At 42.8% G+C, this 21332-nt stretch overlaps 1 protein-coding gene across 2 annotated transcripts in view; it reads right to left on the bottom strand.

Moving 5' to 3' along the window:
- The window catches only part of SEMA3F (semaphorin 3F), a 549876-nt gene that overhangs the window by 185160 nt on the left and 343384 nt on the right, over positions 1–21332 (bottom strand). The window contains exon 6 of one of the 2 annotated variants that reach the window (XM_030205370.1): positions 1022–1111. The exons of the other annotated variant lie outside the window; for it this stretch is intronic. Coding sequence (XP_030061230.1) covers positions 1022–1111 — 90 coding nt within the window. The remainder of the gene's footprint in view (positions 1–1021; positions 1112–21332) is intronic. 2 annotated transcript variants of the gene reach the window in all.

The raw sequence follows: 21332 nt of genomic DNA, 5'->3' as shown, positions 1-21332 counted from the left end.
TGTCTCAGGTACAGGGATAAGAAAATACCTATTTATTTATTTATGTATTTATACCCCACATTATCCCCACAAACATGCAAGCTCAATGTGGCTTACATAAACCGGAGAGAGAGAGAGAGAGAACTGCGGGTGATATCATATACAAATGAGAATAGTAGAGTAGAAGGGTACCTACTGTACCTTGAGCTACAACTGAAAAGGCATAAACTAATTCCCCCTTCCCTCCTACTCTTTTCTATTTCCAACTAATTTAAAGCAGCATTGAGATCTGGCATCAGGGGCCTTCATTTGTAGCTACCCAGGCACTCTTTTCTTCTCTTTTAGTTCTTCCTTAACATACTTAGTCTGGTCATTACAGTGATGGTCCTAGGTGAAGGACCATGCACTACATACTAGTGCTCTTTCCAGAAATCTGTAATCATGCAGCCTGAATCTGTCAGGTGTCACCCTTAACTAATGACCATAACTATCTTCCCCCCACCCCCACCCCATTAGGGGCTACAAACATTCCCAGCCCCAGTTCAATTGAACTGAGGGACACAGCACTGTCACCGATCCACTGGTCCTGTCCACTGGTCCTGTCCAGAAGTTGCTTTTTTGGTTATTCTCTGGTAGAAGGAGTCCACTGAGAAAGGTTAGACCAGTTCAGGATTGTTGGAATGAGGCATATTAAGACCATTTCCTTTGCCTTTCTGGACAGTCTTCAAAATGCAAGAGACAGGCACTAAGATATCTCAGTGTAAAACTGTTTCCTTGTCCTTGCTGGGAGAAATCAGTAACTGGGGAGTCACTGAAATGATAGATTACTGGAAGGGTTGAGACTGGCTTCTAGAATGACTTGGTAAAAGCGTGCTAGGCCTCATCTCTGGCCTCACAGGGAAAGATGGTGTTGTGCCTCTCTGTGACTGTTGATTAGGAAGCCTATAAAAACCGTGGCTCAGTCCTTGCCCTGGAGCCTGCAGTGGGTTAGTTTTCAGTTGAAGTCAGGAGGCTACTCCCCAGATCTAAGAAGGATTCCCACCTTGTGCTCTGTGAGCGTCGGGCTGATGGACATGTTGGCAGTTCTGCTTCCCCGTCCTCCAGGTTGGATTGTTTGGGTCGGCTCAGAGGCCTGAGGAAAAGGAGCAGTGAGAAGAATTAGAATGACAGGTCTGCACCCTGGAACAAACAAATGCCATTCCCTGTAAACCCAGTCAACAGGGACCGCTGTATGCTTACACAAACACAGAAACCAGTCTGAATTCTCACATACAGCCAGACACATGGAGGGCAATTCTATAAGATAGGTGCCTGCATTTACACACTTCTTGAGCATGTAAATGTATAGAATAGCTGCACTTGTGCACTTAAGTGCCAGCAGGGAAGCTAAGTGCTATTATGTAACTTACATAGGGGCCCTTTTATGAAGTGGCGGTAAGCCCGACAAGGGCTTACCACTCGCTAAAAGGGAAGTACAGCCAGGCTACCGCAGCAGCCCGGCGGTACTTTCCTCCCTCAGTGCACCATTTCCAACGCAGCAAAAATATTTCACATTTTTGTTGCGCCAGTGTGTACCCGGCGGTAATCGAGCAGTGCCGTGCTCCCCTGAAATGGCCACGCAGCAAGCGGTTCACTTGCCGCACAGCATTTCTTTAAGAAAAGGGATACCTGCCTTTTATCCCATGCGATAAAAGGGGCCTTGGCGTGTGTCAAAAACACAGGCCCCCTTTTGCCGCAGCTTCTTAAAAGGACCCCATAGTGTGTAAATGCAAGAGGGTGTACACATGAATGGAGCGTGGGCAGGGTTGCCACTTACACAAGCCTGCAAGTTACATGTGTTCCCGCCACGTTTAGACACCTACAGTTATGCCAACTCTATGGCTGTTGTAACTGCGGGCACCTAAATGGTAGGTGCGCCATTCCCAGATTACCTGGATGCCTAGGCTCCCACCACATGCCCTTGGAGTGGTTAAATAGAGGTGCCACTTATAGAATTCCTCAGTGCAAATGTCCATGCCTGCCAGTTACGCTATTAGTTTCCTTGTCTGCATAACATAGGTGCCTTTAACTAGATGTCCTCTTATAAAGACTTCTACATCTGCTCACCCATACACAGACCATCCCACATACTTACAAACACAAAGATGGCAATTTTACAAGTGGATGTCTCATTTTAATGCCCCAATGCTGCACGTTGAACGCATATGCACATCCAGATTCTATTACAGAATATTAGCATAACCTGATATCAGCGTACCTTTCATTTAATTACACCAACCAAGGACCTCGCATAAATGTGGGTCCCTAAATCCAGCAAGGGCATGGGTAAGATACTGCATTCTGCAAGTTGCATACATAAAACACAGCTCTGCTCATGTGAATGCCCCCACAACATTTACATATTATGCCACTTGCACGTGCTGTTACAGAAGAGCTGTTATACTGCCATTTGCCTGCCAAAGTGACAGTATTTTGAACACTTTATGAATTCAGGTGGCACATAAATGTGGGCACTCAGTTATAGAATTGCCCTTCTCGAGACCAGCTCCTGTGTTCTTGTGCACAGGATCCTGTCCATGTACTCACACACACCCAGACACGGAGAGATCACCTTGTGTGCTTGCAGACACATCCACATATCCAGATGGCTAAATCTTGTAAAGCTAGCTTGTGCCCAGGACCCGGCTCAGCACACCATTCTTACAGATGTTAAGTGAAGTGTGAGCCAAGCCAGGCTTGCCTCTGTTCCCTGGGGCACACTTCTGTCTGACTGCACTCTCTCCTGGGCTGGTTCCACAGCAGCAATCCTGGCAGCATGTACCACAGGGATGCAGAGTGAGCTCTACACTTCTTGTCCTTGCAGTAGCCCTTCCTCATCTACCCACATTATTTGGAGAAGACTGGAGGTAAAAACAAGTTGGATTTTGATGTAGAATATAATAATACAGAGGCAATTTTCAAAGGGAATTTCTGCATATAAACCATTGTTTAACTATGGACAAAGCCTCTTTGAAAATTGTCCCTCTCCAGTCAGGGAAAGGAGCAGTGCTGGGTGAAGCGCTGGACCACCAAAGTATGTGTGAAGACTTCATATTTAACTCCCAACACATACTTCCCAGAAGGAAGTTTGCAAGTGCAACCTTTGTTCGTAATTCTATACCCATGACAACTGACAGGTTAAGTATTTCTTTTTTTTTTTATTTCTTTATTGATAAGTCATTGCAAACAAACAAATTGCACAACCATAAATTGCAACAACATATCTTTCCATTGCTTAAATTAATACAGAAAAGTACCCATACCAAAACTCAACTGTCACAGTGTGGTTCATTTTTCACTTTTATCCCCTTTATAAACCCCCAGACCCAAGGTAAGATGTGTGAAGTCAGCCGTCGGCTGCAGGTTAGCTCTGCTCTGTAGCCGAACATATCGAGGCAAATACTCCCTCCCCCCCATATCACAGAATCTCATGTTGTTGGTTTTTTTTTTTTTTTGCTGTTCTATTGATCACATTCTGTGTGACTTATTGGCCCTCATTTTGATGTGCTGTCCATTCAGGGAAGGTAAGAACATAAGTGTAGCCATACTGGGACAGACTGAAGGTCCATCAAGCCCAGTACCCTGTTTCCAAAAGTGGTCAATCCAGGTCACAAGTACCAGGCAAGATCCCAGAACAGTAAAACAGATTTTATGCTGCTTATCCTAGAAATAAGCAGTGGATTTTCCCAAGTCCATCTTAATAATGGCTTATGGACTTGACTTTTCAGAAATTCTCCAAACCTTTTTTAAACCCTGCTAAGCTAACGGCTTTTACCACATTCTCTGGAAACAAATTCCAGCGTTTAATTACAGGCTGAGTGAAGAAATATTTTCTCTGGTTTGTTTTAAATGTACTACTTAGTAGATTCATTGCATGCCCCCTAGTCCTAGTGTTTTAAATAAGTGATTTACCTCTACCCACTCTACTCCACTTAGTATTTTATAGACCTCCATCATATCTCCCCTCAGTCATCTCTTCTCCAGGCTGAAGAGCCCTAGCCGCTTTAGCCTTTTCTCATAGGGAACTCGTCCTATCCCCTTTACTATTTTCATCACCCTTCTCTGTGCCTTTTCTAATTCCACTAAGGGGTTCTTTTTCGAAAGAGAAAAATGTCTAAAAAGTGGCATAAAGCAGAATTTGGATGTTTTTCTCACAAAAACGTCCAAATCAATATTTTCAAAACCTATTTTTTTGGCATTTTTCTATGCTGTTCGTCTGCAGTGTGTCCAAATCTCAAGGTGCCTTGTTAAGGGCAGGATATGGGAATCCCTAAGAAGTGTATTTTTTCAGCCATAATGGAACAAAACCAAACCATTCAGGACTAAAACTAAGATGTTTTGAGCTAGACCTATTTTTAGAACGAATAAGGCACAAAAGGTGCCCTAAATGACCAGATAACCACTGGAGGGAGTCAGGGATGACCTTTCCTTACTCCATCTGAGGTCACTGACCCCTCCTCCCACCCCCCAAAAATGTGATTAAAAACATTACTTAACACAGAAAACGAGAAGTGTAGGCAGCAAAGCTCTTCCGTAAAGAAAACAGGAGGATAATTGATTGAGAAGATGAAACTTTATCCTTCAAGAGACCCAACACAGCACAGTGTTTCGGCAAAATGCCTGCCTCAGGGGTCTGTCTGAAAAGTCACAAAAGAATGTGGCATATGATGGTCAATTGAAGCAATGTCTTTAAAAAGATACAGTTCAAATTGAAACCAAAAAGTATGGTCGTGACTGCTTTGCACTGCTTGGCAGTCACGACCATACTTTTTGGTTTCAATTTGAACCACGTCTTTTTTAGAGACATTGTTTCAATTGATCATCATATGTCACATTCTTTTGTGACTTTTCAGACAGACTGTTGAGGCAGACAGTTTCTCAAAACACTGTGCCGCATTGGGTCTCACGAAGAAAGTTTCATCTTCTCAATTAGTCATCCTCCTGTTTTCTTTATGAAAGAGCTTTGCTGGCTACACTACTCTTTTTCTGTGTACTTTTGTATGTAATGCATCATGGTCCTCTGCTTCAGCAATGTTCCTCTAAAAACATTACTTATTAGTCTCTAATGCTAGCCTCAGATGTTATACTCAGGTCCATTAGAGCACCAAGCAGGTCCCTGGAGTAATCTAGTGGTGGGTGCAGTGCACTGTAGAGAGGTGGACCCAGGCTCATAGCTTCCCCTACTGTTACACTTGTGGTGGAACAAACCCTATTGTACCCACATATAGGCTACCCTTTCACCTGTAAGGGCTATTGTAGTGGTGCATAGGTTGGGGGTAGTGGGTTATAGGAGGGTTTTGGGGGGGGGGGGGGTCAGCAGAAAAAATAAGGGAGCAACAGTGAGATGTGTACCTGGGAGCATTTATTTGAAGTCCACTACAGTGCCCCATTGCTGTCCTGGGATGTCTGGGGGATCAGTGTACTAAAAATGCTGGCCCCTCTTACATCTCAATGGCTTGATGTTCTGTATTTTTCACCTGGACTTTTGTTTTTTTGAAAATGGTCAAAAAAAAGGTACAAAGCACAAAACCTTGTTCAAAATGGTATTTTCAAAAAAAAAAAAAAAAAAAAAAAAAAGACTTTTTTAAAAAATGGCCTTCTTTCAAATTTTGGACATTTTGTGCAAAACATCCAAAGATGAACTTAGATGTCATACTGAATATGTCCCTCCACACCTTTTTGAGATGCAGTGACCAGAATTGCATAAAGCATTGTCGCTTCATGGAGTGATACAAAGGCATTGTAAGCAACTCTTCTCATGCCCTGTGATCGGAGCTGGATCATCACATCTAACCCTCCTGGACAACAAAGAAAATGCCTACAGCAATCTGCATCAACTAGACCATCAACTGGACCATCCAAGGATATCAGAACCAGAAACTCTAAAATTCATACCTGCAATCTGTGATTCAAAACTTTATTTTAGCTGTATAATCCATTTCTAAAATTCTAAGATTCCTTAAAACTAAAGGCAAATATCATCAATCCCCTGTGCAAAGCAACTCACATAGAAGTGCTAAGTACAGCCAGTTGTTACATCTGTTGCTAGAAGCCTTTGATCTCACAGGCCTTGTCTGAATTTACAACTTTAAAAAGGTCTGTTTCTTTCAGAATATTTTAAGCATTAACCCTGCATTTGCCAACTAGTAAGAATGTGAACTCCACAGAGTTGGACTGTAGTGCCATCCAGTGAAATTTTCCCTAACTAGTTTCTGACACAAAAATGTGAATTGGGCCCAAAGTTCATGCAAATATCTCAATGGTAACATAGTAGATGACGGCAGAAAAAGACCTGCACGGTCCATCCATCTGCCCAACAAGATAAACTCATATGTGCTACTTTTTGTGTATACCCTACCTTGATTTGTACCTGTCCTCTTCAGGGCACAGACCGTATAAGTCTGCCCAGTACTATCCCCGCCTCCCAACCACCAGCCCCACCTCCGGCTCTGGCACAGGCCATATAAGTCTGCCCAGCACTATCCGCGCCTCCCAACCACCAGCCCCTCCTCCCACCACTGGTTCTGGCACAGACCGTATAAGTCTGCCCAGCACTATCCCCGCCTCCCAACCTCCAGTCCTGCCTCCCACCACCGGCTCTGGCACCCAATCTCACCCAATCTCGGTTATGCTCCTGAGGATCCATTCCTTCTGAACAGGATTCCTTTATGTTTATCCCACGCATGTTTGAATTCTGTTACCGTTTTCATTTCCACCACCTCCCGCGGGAGGGCATTCCTAGCATCCACTACTCTCTCCGTGAAAAAATACTTCCTGACATTTTTCTTGAGTGTTGAGCCCCCCAAATCCCCCCCACAACTGCATACCACTACCATAGCCCTAAGGGGTGAAGGGGGGCACCTAGATGTGGGTACAGTGGGTTTCGGGTGGGTTTTGAAGGGCTTACATTTACCAGCACAAGTGTAACAGGTGGGGGGGGGGGGGGGGGGGGTTGGGCCTGGGTCCACCTGCCTGAAGTGCACTACACCTACTAAAACTGTTCCAAGGACCACATCCATACCCCCAGACTCCCCCCCCCCCCCAAAGAATAATACAGAAAACAAAAACAGGAACAAATCAGCAGCCACCATGAGCAGTCAAAACGAGGCAGACTGCGTGAGCAAGGAGCAGCACCAAACCAAGCCCCTCCCCCCAACAAAACCCTACCCACTCACCCCACCATCCCTCCTCAAAATCCACCTCACACCCTATGGAAGACTGAGGGACAACTTACAACTGATTAACAATTAGGCTGCAAACTCTGGGGCCCTTTTACAAAGCAGCGGTAAGGCCAAAGCGGGTTTACCACTCACTAAAAAGGAAGTACTGCCGGGCCGCAGCAGCAGCCCGGCGACAGTTCCCACCCCCAGTGCACCATCATATCCGGTGCTACAAAAATATTTTTATATTTGTAGCGCCAGTGTGTACCTGGTGGTAATCGGGCAGTGTTACCTCCAGGTTAGCGTGGGTGCCCTTACCGCCACCTCAATGGGTGGCAGTAAGGGCTCCCCTACAAAATGGCCGCATGGCAAATGCTTCACTTGCCCACGGCCATTTCCTCAAGAAAAGAAAGACCTACCTTTTAGCCACTGTGGTCAAAAACATGCGCTGACGCCAGCACAGGCCCCATTTTGCCGCAGCTTGGTAAAAGGGGCCCTCCATGAGGCAGGGATTATAAATAAGGTTTCCAAATCTCAAAGAATAACTTTTTGGGCTTAAGAGAGCATCTATCATCCAGCGCCTCCAGGGTCATATAAGAGTAGAGTGCATTTCTCCATTGCCAAAACGACAGTGGCGTGGGAGTGGTCTAGCACTCTAAAATACATTTCTGTCAAAGAAGACCTGCCTTAGCTAAAAACAAACGATCTCCTTTGGCCAACTGGCCATTAACATGAAAACGACCAAAGGGTCAGCGTAATTTATTTGATATACTGCCTTTCTGTGGGTACAACCAAAGCGGTTTACATATAATATATACAGGTATGTTTTCTGTCCCTAGTGAGCTCACAATCTATGTTTGTACCTGGGGCAATGGAGGGTTAAGTCACTTGCCTAGGGTTACAAGGAGCTGCAGCGGGATTTGAACCCAGTTCCCCAGATTCTCAGCCCACCGCACTATCACGCTACTCCTCCACAAAGTACCCCGGCAGGGGTGAGGCAAATATGGCACCCCAGTAAGGCACCCAAATACCTCACTACCTGGGACCAAGAACCTTCAATCCACCACCAGCTTTAAACACAGAAATTCAAACCTGGGTCATGTCTGAGTAACGGCATTGAATTTCCAGGTATCCTGAGCCAGCTATGGATTACAGGATTGACTTTTATGCGGTCCTATTTATGCCGTTAATCGCCGACTCCAACCTGGAACACCCCCAACATAGCAGGTTTTCAATTCAGTGTTAATTGTTTATTTTTAGCGTCAATGACTGAAAATGCCTGGTTAGCCCTTAACAGGCAATTTAACCAGCCAAGACCCGTTTCTGGCTGGTTACATTGCTTTGGATATCGACCCCAAAATTTCACTAAACTCCTAAATTTGGGAATACAAAAAGGTAGGTGGCAACAGGGATGGATTTAGGAATGAGAAAACAAGTTAGGAGCTTAGCACTGATTTTCAGCACTAGGCTCATAAATTAGATCAAAAATCCCATTTTTAAGCTCCTAATTTAAGATGAATTTTCATCTGAAAACAAGCTTATAAGTTTGGCTGAAAATAGGCACAAATTTAGGAGCATAAAGTTAGGAGCTCTGCCTTCTTTGAATATCAGGCCCTTCCTTCTACCTGTGGCCCCCAACTAGGGAAAGTATTTTTAAAGGGAAACGGAAATCTGTAACCTTCCCACTCTCTCTCAAAATTGTCCTTATAACACAAAAACATTGTCAATATTCAGCCCATTAATGGTCAACATTTTGGTAATATACTGGCCACTGTGATTTTTTTATGCCTGAATGTTCAATACAAGGCCATACCTGGCTGGAAACCACTGCTGAATATCCAGGTACAGTGATATTCAGACTGGTAACTACCCGGATATAGTTTGCTGTCCTAAGCTTATCTAGACAGTTACCTGGTTAGTAGACTGAGTATTGCACCTAACTTCCAGCTCCACTCAGACTTTGTGCCAGACTGTCTGAAAGATGCCAAGGCAGTCTGACTGGAGTTTCAGAGGCATTACACAACTAAGTGCTGCTCAAAATCTGGGTAAGTGGGACTTATCTTTTACCTGGATAAGTCCTGCTGGATATTGGGCCCAATATAAAGAATATATTTATTCATTTATTACATTTGTATCCCACATTTTCCCACCTCTTTGCAGGCTCAATGTGGCTTACAATACATCATGAATGGTGGAAATACATTAGAAAATAGACATTTTGTGTTATAGAAGGATCTTGGGCAATATGATAAGGATAAACATGATAATGGTATAACAAGCAGAATATTGTAAGACAGTTCTGAGTATATCAATAAATAAAACAATTCTAATAAATACAGTTAGAAAAATTCTATAAACAGTAATAGTGTAAATCCAAACAAAAAAAAAAAAATGAGAAAAACCGTAGAGAAAACAGGCATTATCTATTTTTGGCAGGTGTGTCTATATTGGGGTAATCCAAATAAAGGGTAAAGGGACACGGGCTTGATATACCACCTTTTTGTGGTACACCCAAAGCGGTTTACATGTATTATATACAGGTACTTTCTCTGTCCCTAGTGGGCTCACAATCTAAGGGATTGTACCTGGGGCAAGTAATTAAAAGTCTGGATTTGGCAGAATTATTTTACACTGGCTGAAGTTCTGCTTTGTGATACAAAATGTATTTATTGTCAACAGGGCAAGACTTAAGTACATTTCAGAGTAAGCTTGATTAGTAGTACCTGACTATACCTGTAAATGTTTAAAAATCTACAAAGAGAGCCATACTAAACTGTAAACCTTAGGGTTAGGCAGGTTAAGGAAAAATAATGTCTCCACCTCCATAACTTTTTTTTAAATGAAGGTATTACAATGAATAAAAAATCAAACACAGCACGAGACCCGCTCTTTTATTATATGTATTTATTTTTATATATCGTTGCCACCATTTCCCACATATTTCTGCCAACAATAGACAAATTTTTGAAAGCCATCATGAAACAACTGTACATCTTGTCTCTTCAACCAGTTGCTCAGTTTTTTCTTTACTTTACTTTATACTGGACTTGTATCCCACTAATGCCATACATAGTTCAAAGTACTACTACTACTAAACATTTCTAAAGCGCTACTAGGGTTACGCAGCGCTGTACAATTTAATATAGAAGGACAGTCCCTGCTCAAAGAGTGGGTCACAATTGTAAAGAGTGAACCAGTTGTTCAGGTGGACACCATCAAATATCAAATACTAACAGATTGAGTTTCAAACCAATTAAAAATTACGCATTAAAATATTTTCTAAATAAAAGAGTCCAGGCCGAAGTATCAGCCTGCCTGTCTGACATTGCTGCCTGGATGTCTCACCACCATCTGAAACTAAACATGACCAAGACTGAGCTTCTTATCTTTCCCCCTAAACCAACCTCTCCTCTTCCCCCATTCTCTATTTCTGTGGATAACACTCTCATCCTCCATGTCTCATCAGCTTGTAACCTTGGGGTCATCTTCGACTCCTCCCTCTCCTTCTCTGCACATATTCAGTAGACTGCTAAAACCTGTCATTTCTTTCTCTATAATATCACCAAAATTCGCCCTTTCCTTTCTGAGCACGCTACCAGAACCCTTATCCACACTCTTATCATCTCTCGCTTAGACTATTGCAACTTGCTTCTCACAGGTCTCCCACTTATCTATTTATTTGTAGCATTTGTATCCCACATTTTCCCACCAATTTGCAGGCTCAATGTGGCTTACATTTGCCATAATGGCGGTTGCCATTTCCGGGTAACAGAATTACAAATAGTAATAGCCATCTCTCTCCTCTTCAAATAGTAATAGCCATCTGTCTCCTCTTCAATCTGTTAAAAATTCTGCTACATGACTTATATTCCGCCAGTGATGCTATACTCATATTAGCCCTCTCCTCAAGTCCCTTCACTGGCTCCCTATCCGTTTCCGCATACAGTTCAAACTCCTCTTATTGACCTATAAGTGCATTCACTCTGCAGCTCCTCAGTACCTCTCCACTCTCATCTCTCCCTATATTCCTCCCCGGAACTCCGTTCACTGGGTAAATCTCTCTTATCTGCACCCTTCTCCTCCACCGCTAACTCCAGACTCCGTTCCTTTTATCTTGCTGCACTATATGCCTGGAATAGACTTCCTGAGCCGGTACGTCGAGCTCCTTCTCTGGCCGTCTTCAAATCTAGGATAAAAGCCCACCTTTTTGATGCTGCTTTTAACTCCTAACCCTTACTCACTTGTTCAGTACTTTTATTTTATCATCCCCACCTTAGTAATTCTCTTATCTCTTATTTGTACTGTTTATCTGTCCTAATTAGATTGTAAGCTCTGTCTCTTCATGTTCAAGTGTATAGCGCTGTGTACGTCTAGTAGCGCTATAGAAATGCTAAGTAGTAGTAGTAGTACCTTTCAAAAAAATCATGTAATTATTGATTCTACGAAGTTCCAAAGGTAAGGAATTCCAGAATGAAACTGCCTGATAAGAAATAGAAGTAGACAAAAACTTCTTAAACCTACAAAAAGATATAAACAGAATGGAGTCATAAGTCCAGAGGGTGGCTACAAAATTGGCTGGTAGTCTCTGTCATAAAGCGTATGGGGACAGACTTAAACACCTCAATATGTATACTCTGGAGGAAAGGCAGAAAAGAAGGGATAAGTAGAGATGTTTAAATACCTCTGAGGCATTAATGTACAGGAGGCGAGTCTTTTTCAAATGAAGGCAAACACTTGAATGAGAGGGCATAGAATGAAGTTAAGAAGAAATAGGTTCAGCGATAGTCTAAGAAAATGTTTTTTCACAGAAAGGGTGGATGATCGCGTAGAATAGCCTCCCGGTGGAGATGGTGGAGACGGTGGAGACAAGGAGTAAGTCTGAATTTAAGAAAGCATAGGATAGGCATGTGGGTGTCAAGACTCTTAAGACTTGTTAACTGTAAAGTCTCAATATCTTGAAGTATAACCTTGGCACACCAGAACACACCTGAAGTCTCTTTCTTTTCTGAAGTTTCTTTTATTGAATGAATACAGATAATTTACTCACAGTCAGATGTTCAGAAGTGTTGCCCCAGGGCACAGAGACTCTGTAATTCTGAGAGCTGTATCAGTGGTTGGAGGTAGAAATCTGAGGAGAGGCAGTTTTATTGCAGAGGTGAGAAAATAGTTGAACAGGTAGAAGTAGCTCAGAGCTGGGTTACTGGAGAGTGCAATATCTCATTAGGAAGATATATTCAAGGTAAAAAACCAAGTTCATTTCAAGGAGTGAAGCAGGACAAGTGCTGTCTAAAGCAAGATGGAGAATGCCTTATGGCGAGAGAGACATGGAGGTCAAGAAGGCTCACACAGGCCCAGGGAGGAGAAAGTAAAGACCAATGGGGACAGAGCCTGCCATCGGGTAGCAAGGGGTGGTCCTAGAGGGCAGCCCTCGATTGGAGGGAAAGGTCGTACCTGGCTGACCTCTCAGGACAGAGATAGTAAGAATGACCAGGAAATGATAGCAGGTAGACAAAGGAGCCAAGCTTGGCTGAGAAAGAGAGGCAGTCTAGGCAGCAGCACAAACCAATAGTAACAGTTCTTATACAGACAGGTAAGTGTGGCTGCATTGCCTGTGAACTACATTACACACAATGCATTGCTCACGTATCTTTGCAGTGAGAACTGCAGCAATGAAAATCCTTAGAAGTGAGAATAACAGTAAAAACATTAAACACATTTTAGGGTCACATTATAAACTAGTGCAAGGCAGTCAGAGGACAGAACAGTGGGATCTCTCGGGGAAAAAGAGAGACTGTGGTTGTTCATTTTTGAAGCATATGGATATCTCAAAAGTACTTGATACGTCCAAAATTCTGATTTTGCAAAGGCAGAACAGGAATGTCAAACACTGCAGTATGCCCAAAAAGCAAGGGGGGCATATTCTGGGTATGTCTGGGTAGGACTAGGGAGGGCCTGAACTCTGAACATCCAATAGTGATTACCAAAAAGGAAGAAACGTCCATGTCTAAAAAGGACGTCTTTATTTAGACCTGTTTCAGGAACTTCCAGGTTACAGAAAGGTACTCTGATTGAGCAGCTGTCCACTGTAGGGATTAAGGCAAGACACTTCCTTAATCCTCGCAGTGATTATTGTTCCCCTCCCTCTCTCCTGAAAGTGAAACTGGAAGAGGATACCAGGCTCTATGACAGCTTCAGGTATTATGGGCATTTTTAACAGAACAGGAAGCAGGTCTGAGGAGTAGCTTAGTGGTAAGTGCAGTGGACTGTAAACCAGTGGCGTAGGAAGGGGGAGCGGGAGGGGCGGTCTGCCCCGGGTGCACGCGCCGCTGGTTCCCTGCTCTCTCTGCCCCAGAACAGGTTACTTCCTGTTCCGGGACAGAGAGAGCAGGGAACCAGCAGGGCCGACGCAGCTCCGAGTGACGTGCACTCGGGGCGGATCGGCCCTCCCGCAGGTAAGAATGCGGTCCGGGGGGGGGGGGTTGTGCTCCGGGAGGGAGGGGTGCGCCGCAGAGAGGGGGGGTCGTGCCGTGCTACGCAGTGGCGACCCGCCCCAGGTGCCATTAGCCCTCGCTATGGCACTGCTGTAAACCAAGGGCCCCAGGTTCAAATTCCAGTTACCATGAAATTTATTGACTGCTGGAGCCCTTCCCATTGATAATTGATCCCAGGAGGCAGCAACTATTCGCAACTTCTTTGCCTTTGTTATTACTGAAACTGGTGGTTGTACCTGTTTTCATAATTGTAGTCTTCTCTTGATATAGTCACAATCCCATTCTTTCACTTTCTTTTTTAACTTTGATCAAGAGGATCATTTTCTTCACTTTCTGCTATGTATGGTGTCATCAGCACATCGGAAGTTTTTGATGCTCCTTCCTCCTATTCTGAATGCATTTTCATCATCTTGCAATCCAGTTTATTTCATAATGTATTCAGCATAAAGCTAAACACATTCAGTAAAGAATACAGCTTGTACAAAACTTTTGTCAACTGAAAACCAATCTGTTTCATCATGCTCTGTCTTGACTGTTGCTTCTTGTCCGGAGCAAAAATTCCTTTTTAGAGTAATACGATGTTCAAGTGCACCCATTTTCCTAGGGACTTTCCACATTTTAATATGATAAACACAATCAAAGGCCTTGCAGTAGTTGATAAAGCACAAGGGCTCGTCCTTCTAGAATTCTTTGGCTTTTTAAAAATTATCCAAAGGGTATTAGCAACAATATCCCTTGTTCCCCCAAATAAGAACAAAAGAACAGCCATACTAGGTCAGAGCAATGGTCCATCTAGCCCAATATCTTGCTTCCAACAGTGGCCAAGCCAGGTCACAAGTACCTGTGACATTTCTGGATTTATTTTTTTTCTCACTAATCTGGCTCTGTGACGTCTCTGGACTGCCTTTTATCTGCATGGTGGCTTCTGCTGTTGGTGTTCCTGCATCCAAGCCTCGTGCTTGGACTCTGTTACGTGTGGGTTCCAGTTTGGCCTTGCAGCCCATATGTGTGTTCTTCCATTTGTTCTCGGTCAAGCTCCGTTCCTGGTTCCTGCTACAGCCAGGTTCTGTTCCTACCTTGTCTTTAGTTTGCACTACTTGTTTCCTGTGTCTTGTACCTTGTCCTGTGTTGTTCTTTTTTGTGTCTGGATCCAGTTCTTGGTCTGCCTTGTCTTGTCTGGATTGAGCATCTGGCTCGCCTCTGCTTTGTGCCCTGTGCCATTCCAGAGGACTTGTCTGCTGCAGTCCAAGAGCTCACCATCCCTGAATCCTTGACACTATTAGGGATTCTGCCAGGTACTTGTGACCAGAATTGACCTCTGTTAGAAGCAGGATACTGGGCTAGATGGTCTGACCCAGTACGGCTAGTTTTATGTACTTAATGACTTTGCAGAGATCATTTTAGTATTACTATATAGAACCTGCAAATTCAATTGCATGTTCCCCCTCCCCCAACCCTTCTAAAACAGCAGTATTGGCTGCCCATGCAATGAGCTTCAAATACAAACTTTCCTGTTGACACACCATATATTATATTCAGTTATTCTATGTTAGTTCTCATTTAGGTGCTTACAATAACATTTATTCCCTCATCTAAAGATATTACATAAGTACATAAGTAATGCCACACTGGGAAAAGACCGAGGGTCCATCGAGCCCAGAATCCTATCCACGACAGCGGCCAATCCATTTGGAAGACATATGTCATGCTTCCTTCTCTTATCAAGCCCCTTCTATATAGAACTCCCTTCCTCTTCCTTTAAGATTCAAGCAATCTTGCACCCATTTTAAGTGTGGGTTAGTGGATGCTAATGCTGGATATAAATACTTGGCTGCATAGATGGCATCACTAAGAGTATTTCAGCACCTGGGACCACAGAATGATGATTCCAAGGACTGCTGAGAAGAGCTGGGGTTTACTTGTCAAAGAAGGGGTAATTCATCTTACAAAATAAACTAATAAGCAGGGTTTTATTTATCGGTTATCAAATTTACATTCATGCAATTAACATAAATCATTGCAATACGGCAAATATTAATTATAAAATTAAATGCAAATCAGGCAAAAAAAGAACACAATTTACTCCACAATTGGTGATCCAAGATCTAGGAGACTGTCTTATATAAGACACAATTATATTCTTAAGAAATATTTATATCTATAGTATGGAAGGAGTTAAAGCCGGCGCAGCCGAGCATTAGCGCTTATAATCCAGAGAAAATACAACATTACTCTTTACTAGAAATAAATTCTAACAGCTTCCCTGGTTCAAAAAAAATATAATTAACAGATTCCGGAAGAATATGACATCTACATGGGAATTTAAGTAGAAAAGCCCCTCCTAATTGAAGAACTCTTGCTTTTAACAACCAAAACTCCTTCCTTCTTTTCTGTATTTCTCTTGAGAGATCGGGGAAAACTTGAATTTTTGATCCAAGGAAAGAAGTATTGATATGGCGGAAATAAAGTCTAAAAATGTTATTTTGGTCCGGTTCTAGAGCGAACGAAACCAACAATGTCGTCCTTTCTGGTACAACTTCCAAAGAACTTTCAACGAATTGCGTTAAATTTAAATTAGGTTGTGGAGTTTGAGGAAATCGAGCAATACCAGTAATATATTGTATTTTTGTTAAAGGGGGAAAATTTTCAGAGGGAATGCCCAATATTTCTATTAAATACTTTTTCAGCATATCCTTAGCAGTAATAAGAGGAGATTTGGGGAAGTTCAAAAAACGTAAGTTATTCCTCCTTAACTGATTTTCCAAATAGTCAATCTTGCGTTTCTGGAAGTTGTTTTCTTTTATTACCACAAGTATAGAAGATTTAACAGATTTTACCTCATTATCTAGTGATTCCATCTTGGCAGTCTGCTCTCCAACCTTACCAGATAGTAAATTATGAGCTTGAGATAATTCCACCTGCTCTCCTCGTAAGGAACCAGCCATTTGTTGTAAAGTTGCATTTAAACCGTGAAACACTTCCCATATTGATTCCATTGTGACAACGGATGGTTTTACAATTTCTCCAATCTTCACGGACGGTTCGCTCAGAGTTCCAACAGACAGGGGAGTTTGTAACGCCAATCCCGTCTGGTAAGATGTTCCCACTGGCGATGACGTCGCAACGGGGTCTCCACGCACACCCGCTGAAGCTCCATTTCCGGGCTTCTCAGCTTGCTGTTTCACCCTTGCCGTCGTACCTCCCCCAGGTCTTGGAGGCATTGTCAACAGAGGGGGACTCAGCGTTACCCCCTCTGCACTAATGTCCGATGTCTCTTGTGGACCCCTAGAAGCGTCGGCCCGAGCTCGTGGCGGTCGCATGCCTGTCTCCTCCAAAGTCAGCTGCCGAGTGGTAGTAGGATCTACCCGACCTGTGGAGGTAGGTGCACTGGGCTTCCCTTTCTTCTTCCCCATTGCGGGTCTAAGAGGACTCCCATTCAACAAAAAACTTATAGCGAGGCAGGAGCTGCTTCCCGCACATCCACACTAGGCGCCATCTTGGACCCTCTCATAAGCAGGGTTTTAAACTAGGATAGTCAGTGGATGGTGGCGACAGCCCACAGACCTGATGAGATCCAGAAAGAGATCATTCATCGTCTTTCTACTAGTTAACTAATTCTCAATTGAACCATGACAGCGGGAATTAAAAACTATCAGACTTTTTCTAAAAGGACTAAAAGCCTATATTTGCCATTATTCAGTATGAAAATTCCCCACAACAACTATAAGGGGAAATAGGCAAGATCCCTGAACACACCACCCAATATCATAATCACACACATTTAGATTCCATTGCTCTATCTTTCTTTGAAAAAAAAACCTTAAAACTCCACCTCTCTATCATAATCTAAACAATCTGATTCTACACTCCTCATAAATTATTGCAAATCAATTAATAGATTCTACCAGGTTGTTTTTCTGTTCAGCCACATTGTTCAGCCAATCACTAACTATATGTTAACTGTATCCTTGCTTGTAATCTTGTTATATGAACATAAGAACAAAAAAGATCCATCCTGGCTCAGAAAGGTCCACAAACCCCAGCATCCTGTCTCTTGATAGCAGCCAATCTTGGTTACTAGGAACTTCCTACCTTACAGATTCCAAAGATTAGATCAATATCTTGCAGCTACCTCCAGCATCAAGTGGTAGATTTTTAAGGGGTCCTTTTACAAAGGCGTGCTGAAAAATGGCTTGCAGTAGTGTAGGTGCGGGTTTTGGACTTGCGCCGATCCATTTTTCAGCGTGCCTGTAAAAAAGGTCTTTTTAAAATTTTTGCTGAAAATGGACGTGCGGCAAAATCAAAATTGCTACGTGTGCATTTTGGGTCTGAGACCTTGCTGCCAGCCATTGACCTAGCGGTAAAGACTCACACAGTAACCGGGTGGTAATGACCTACGCACGTCAAATGCCATTTGGCACGCGCCTGATACGCAAGTCCGAAAACAAAAATTATTTTTCGGACACATGCCAAAAATGAAATTACCGTAAGAGCCATATGGTAGCCATACAGTAACTCCATTTTGGCACGCATTGGGTATGCGTAGACGCTTACGCAGCTAAGTAAAAGGGCCCCCAAGAATGTACTTGGCTAATAATTGTTTATGAACATCTCTAGAAATGTGTACAAACCCTCTTAAACCCAGCTGTTAGATGTCAACCACATCCTATGGAAATATATTCTGCAGCATGATTGTTCATTGGGTGAAAAACACATTCTCCAATTTGTTAGTTTCATGGAGTGTCCCCTCCCAACCTTTTGTTATTTGCCTTGAAAGGGTTTTCAATTCTCAGAAAGGCAGGCTATAAATCCAAAATTAAATTAGGTAACTAAAAGTCCTCAAGTAAAATGTGAAACACTTGCAGAGAAATGAGCAAAAAAAAGGGTCAACATCTGGAAAATTATGCACAAAAATGTTTGTATTATGGGAAATAAAGCCTCACATCTAGAGGAAGGACTGGCTTGTGTGGTCACAGAGATGTGATACACAGAGAACCATAACTGGGATATAGCTATACCAGACTATAATCTGTTCAAGAACAAAGGATGAGAAAAGGGTTATAGTTAAAAATTCTATTTAATTCAACTTTACTATGTTCAAAGCATGGTAGAAAATCATCTGACAACAAGACAGATAAAAGCTGTAAAATATAATGCAGAAGAAAAAGTGATAGCATTATTAAAGAAGACAGATACCAAAAATCCATCCAAATAGCATTTCAAATTATATAATAATACAGAAAAAATCCATCATAAAATTAAGATTAAAACAACAGAATTGCAGGGTTCACGTATTTAGGAGGAAACACTGTGGGTTAATCTGGAAAGAAGGAATGAAACATCTGTTTAAACTGGTGTGACATGCAAAGCTTTGTAGGCAGAACAAAGGCTAAAGACTTAATTGAATACATGCACAAAACTGTTATGAAAGGGGAGGTGCTATTGCTAAGTGATTTCAATCTTCCAGCCTGACTGGGACATTCTGGCTGTGGTGTCTTTTAGAAGCAGGGAAGTTCTCTGCAGGGTGAACTACTCCCAAAAGCTGGTTAAAGAACCCAGATGGAAGAGAGAGAGAGAGAGTGGACCTGTTGCTTACAAATGGAGAGAGCTTTTCTAATATTATGGCAGGTGATCCCCTGACATCCAGTGATCATTGGATGGTGTAGCTCAGTATTAGAGCACATGCAGTGCAGATTCATTCAGTGATGAATTCAGTGATGAGGACCCTAGATTTCAGGAAAACTTAACTTTGTTAAAATGGGGAAGAATTTCAACACGCCATTATGAGGGTGCGAAAAGCTGGGGAAGCAAAAGAGCAGTCACAAAACCAAAAGGAAACATGTAAAGGTACAGCCCTTTTAAATAGGAAAGTAAATAAAGATAAGGAAAAAGAAGAAGCTATTGTGATTTTCTGAAGGTAAGGTGAAAACTTAGGGCCCTGTTTACTAAAATGCGCTACAGACATGCTAGTGTTTTTACCGCACGCTAATTCTAGCGCATGCTAAAAACAACAGTTAATTTGGACAGTGGAGGCAGAGCTGAGATGTACTTCCATTTTTTATATATACAGTGCAATCTGCTTAAGTGCAAGGGTCTGGGACCAAAGAAATACATGCAGTTAACCGGAGCATGCACTTAACCGTTGTGACCCAAAGAACCTTGACATCTGATAAACATATGTACAGTACTGTTTATTATACGTACAGAATACAGTCTCCGTTAACTGACAGGCTTACTTGAAGGAATCAGTGATAGTCCTCTATACACTATTGTGTCTGTGAGTTCCACAGACTACGTCTGCCAGATGGTAAAAACTGTCATAGCACTGACATCCAGTGGCCTCCAGATAGGCCCGCACGGTGTTGAGACTCTCCAGCGCTCTTTCAAAAGTGACAGGAGGTTGTTGAATTTCATCAGCATGTGCCTTGCTGCTCATTTCATCATCTGTTTCATCATCAGCCGTTGCCTGCGTGTAGGCGCAAATCTCGACATCAGTGCTGTCGTCCGCTGTTTGTAGATCGTAATCAACAGCTACGTACTGATGAAACTCCTCTTCAGTAACACCAGCTGGGATGTCAATAGCCTGTTCATCTGACGCGTTTGCAACAGCTGCATCTGTTTCTTCCCTCTCCACATCCTTAACAAAGCTTGCCCGCTTGTAGCAGTTCACAATGGTTGCCTGCGTAACATGATTCCAGGCTTCTATCTGCATATGTAGGGAATCCAACAGTGATAGATTACGAGCCAGTTCAACAGCACCTTTATCCTTGCCAGTCTGGTCATCCATAATGCTCATCAGACGACCTAGCACAAGAGTCCGATAATGTTTTTTGAAATTGGCTATTATGCCCTGATCCATAGGTTGGATCAGAGAGGTAGTGTTTGGTGGCAGGAAGACCACCTTGACGTTAGACAGCCTGACATCATCCCTGTGTGCAGCACAATTATCACAAAGCAACAAAATCTGATGCTTTTGTGCCCGCATTCTAGTGTCAAACTTCTTTAGCCACTGCTTCCAAATTTCCCCAGTCATCCATGAATTTGCATTAGCTTCGTATGACACAGGAAGTCGCTTAACATTCTTGAAGCAACGGGGCTGTTTGCTCTTTCTAATGATGAGATGTTCCAACTCTCACTCCCATCCATATTGCAGCAAAGGAGGATCGTCAGTCGGTCCTTCGACGTTTTACTTCCTGTAGTTTCAGCTTGTTTGAATGCAAGTGTTCCATCAGAAATTGCTCGCCAGTAGAGACCGTTTTTATCGGCACTGAAAATGTCACAAGGTGCAAACTCGTTCAAGATGGTAGGAAGAACTGAAACAACCCAATTTTCAGCACCAAAGTCATCAGCGTCTTGTTTCTCACCATGCTGTTTCTTGAAATTTATGTTGTTCCTCTCCTTCCATCTTTCCAACCATCCAACAGTGGACCACTGACAGGGAACTGTCTGCTCCTGACTTGAGAAAACCACCAAAGAAGAGCATCTTCTACCTCTTCAGCTTTTCTCACCCGTTTTCGTTTCCGGTGTGGATTTGCATTGTTTTGCCAGTCTTCCAGAAGCTGATCTTTTTGCTTCAAGATATGTGACATTTGACTGGGATTGACACCATATCCTTTAGCAATAGATGCTTGACTTTATTTGTTTTCTAATTTCTTAAAGAACT

Source organism: Microcaecilia unicolor, chromosome 6, assembly GCF_901765095.1.
Source record: "Microcaecilia unicolor chromosome 6, aMicUni1.1, whole genome shotgun sequence".
NCBI classification, from domain to species: Eukaryota; Metazoa; Chordata; class Amphibia; order Gymnophiona; family Siphonopidae; genus Microcaecilia; species Microcaecilia unicolor.
Note: the sequence above shows the minus strand (reverse complement) of the source record. Positions and strands in the feature narration are given on the sequence as shown.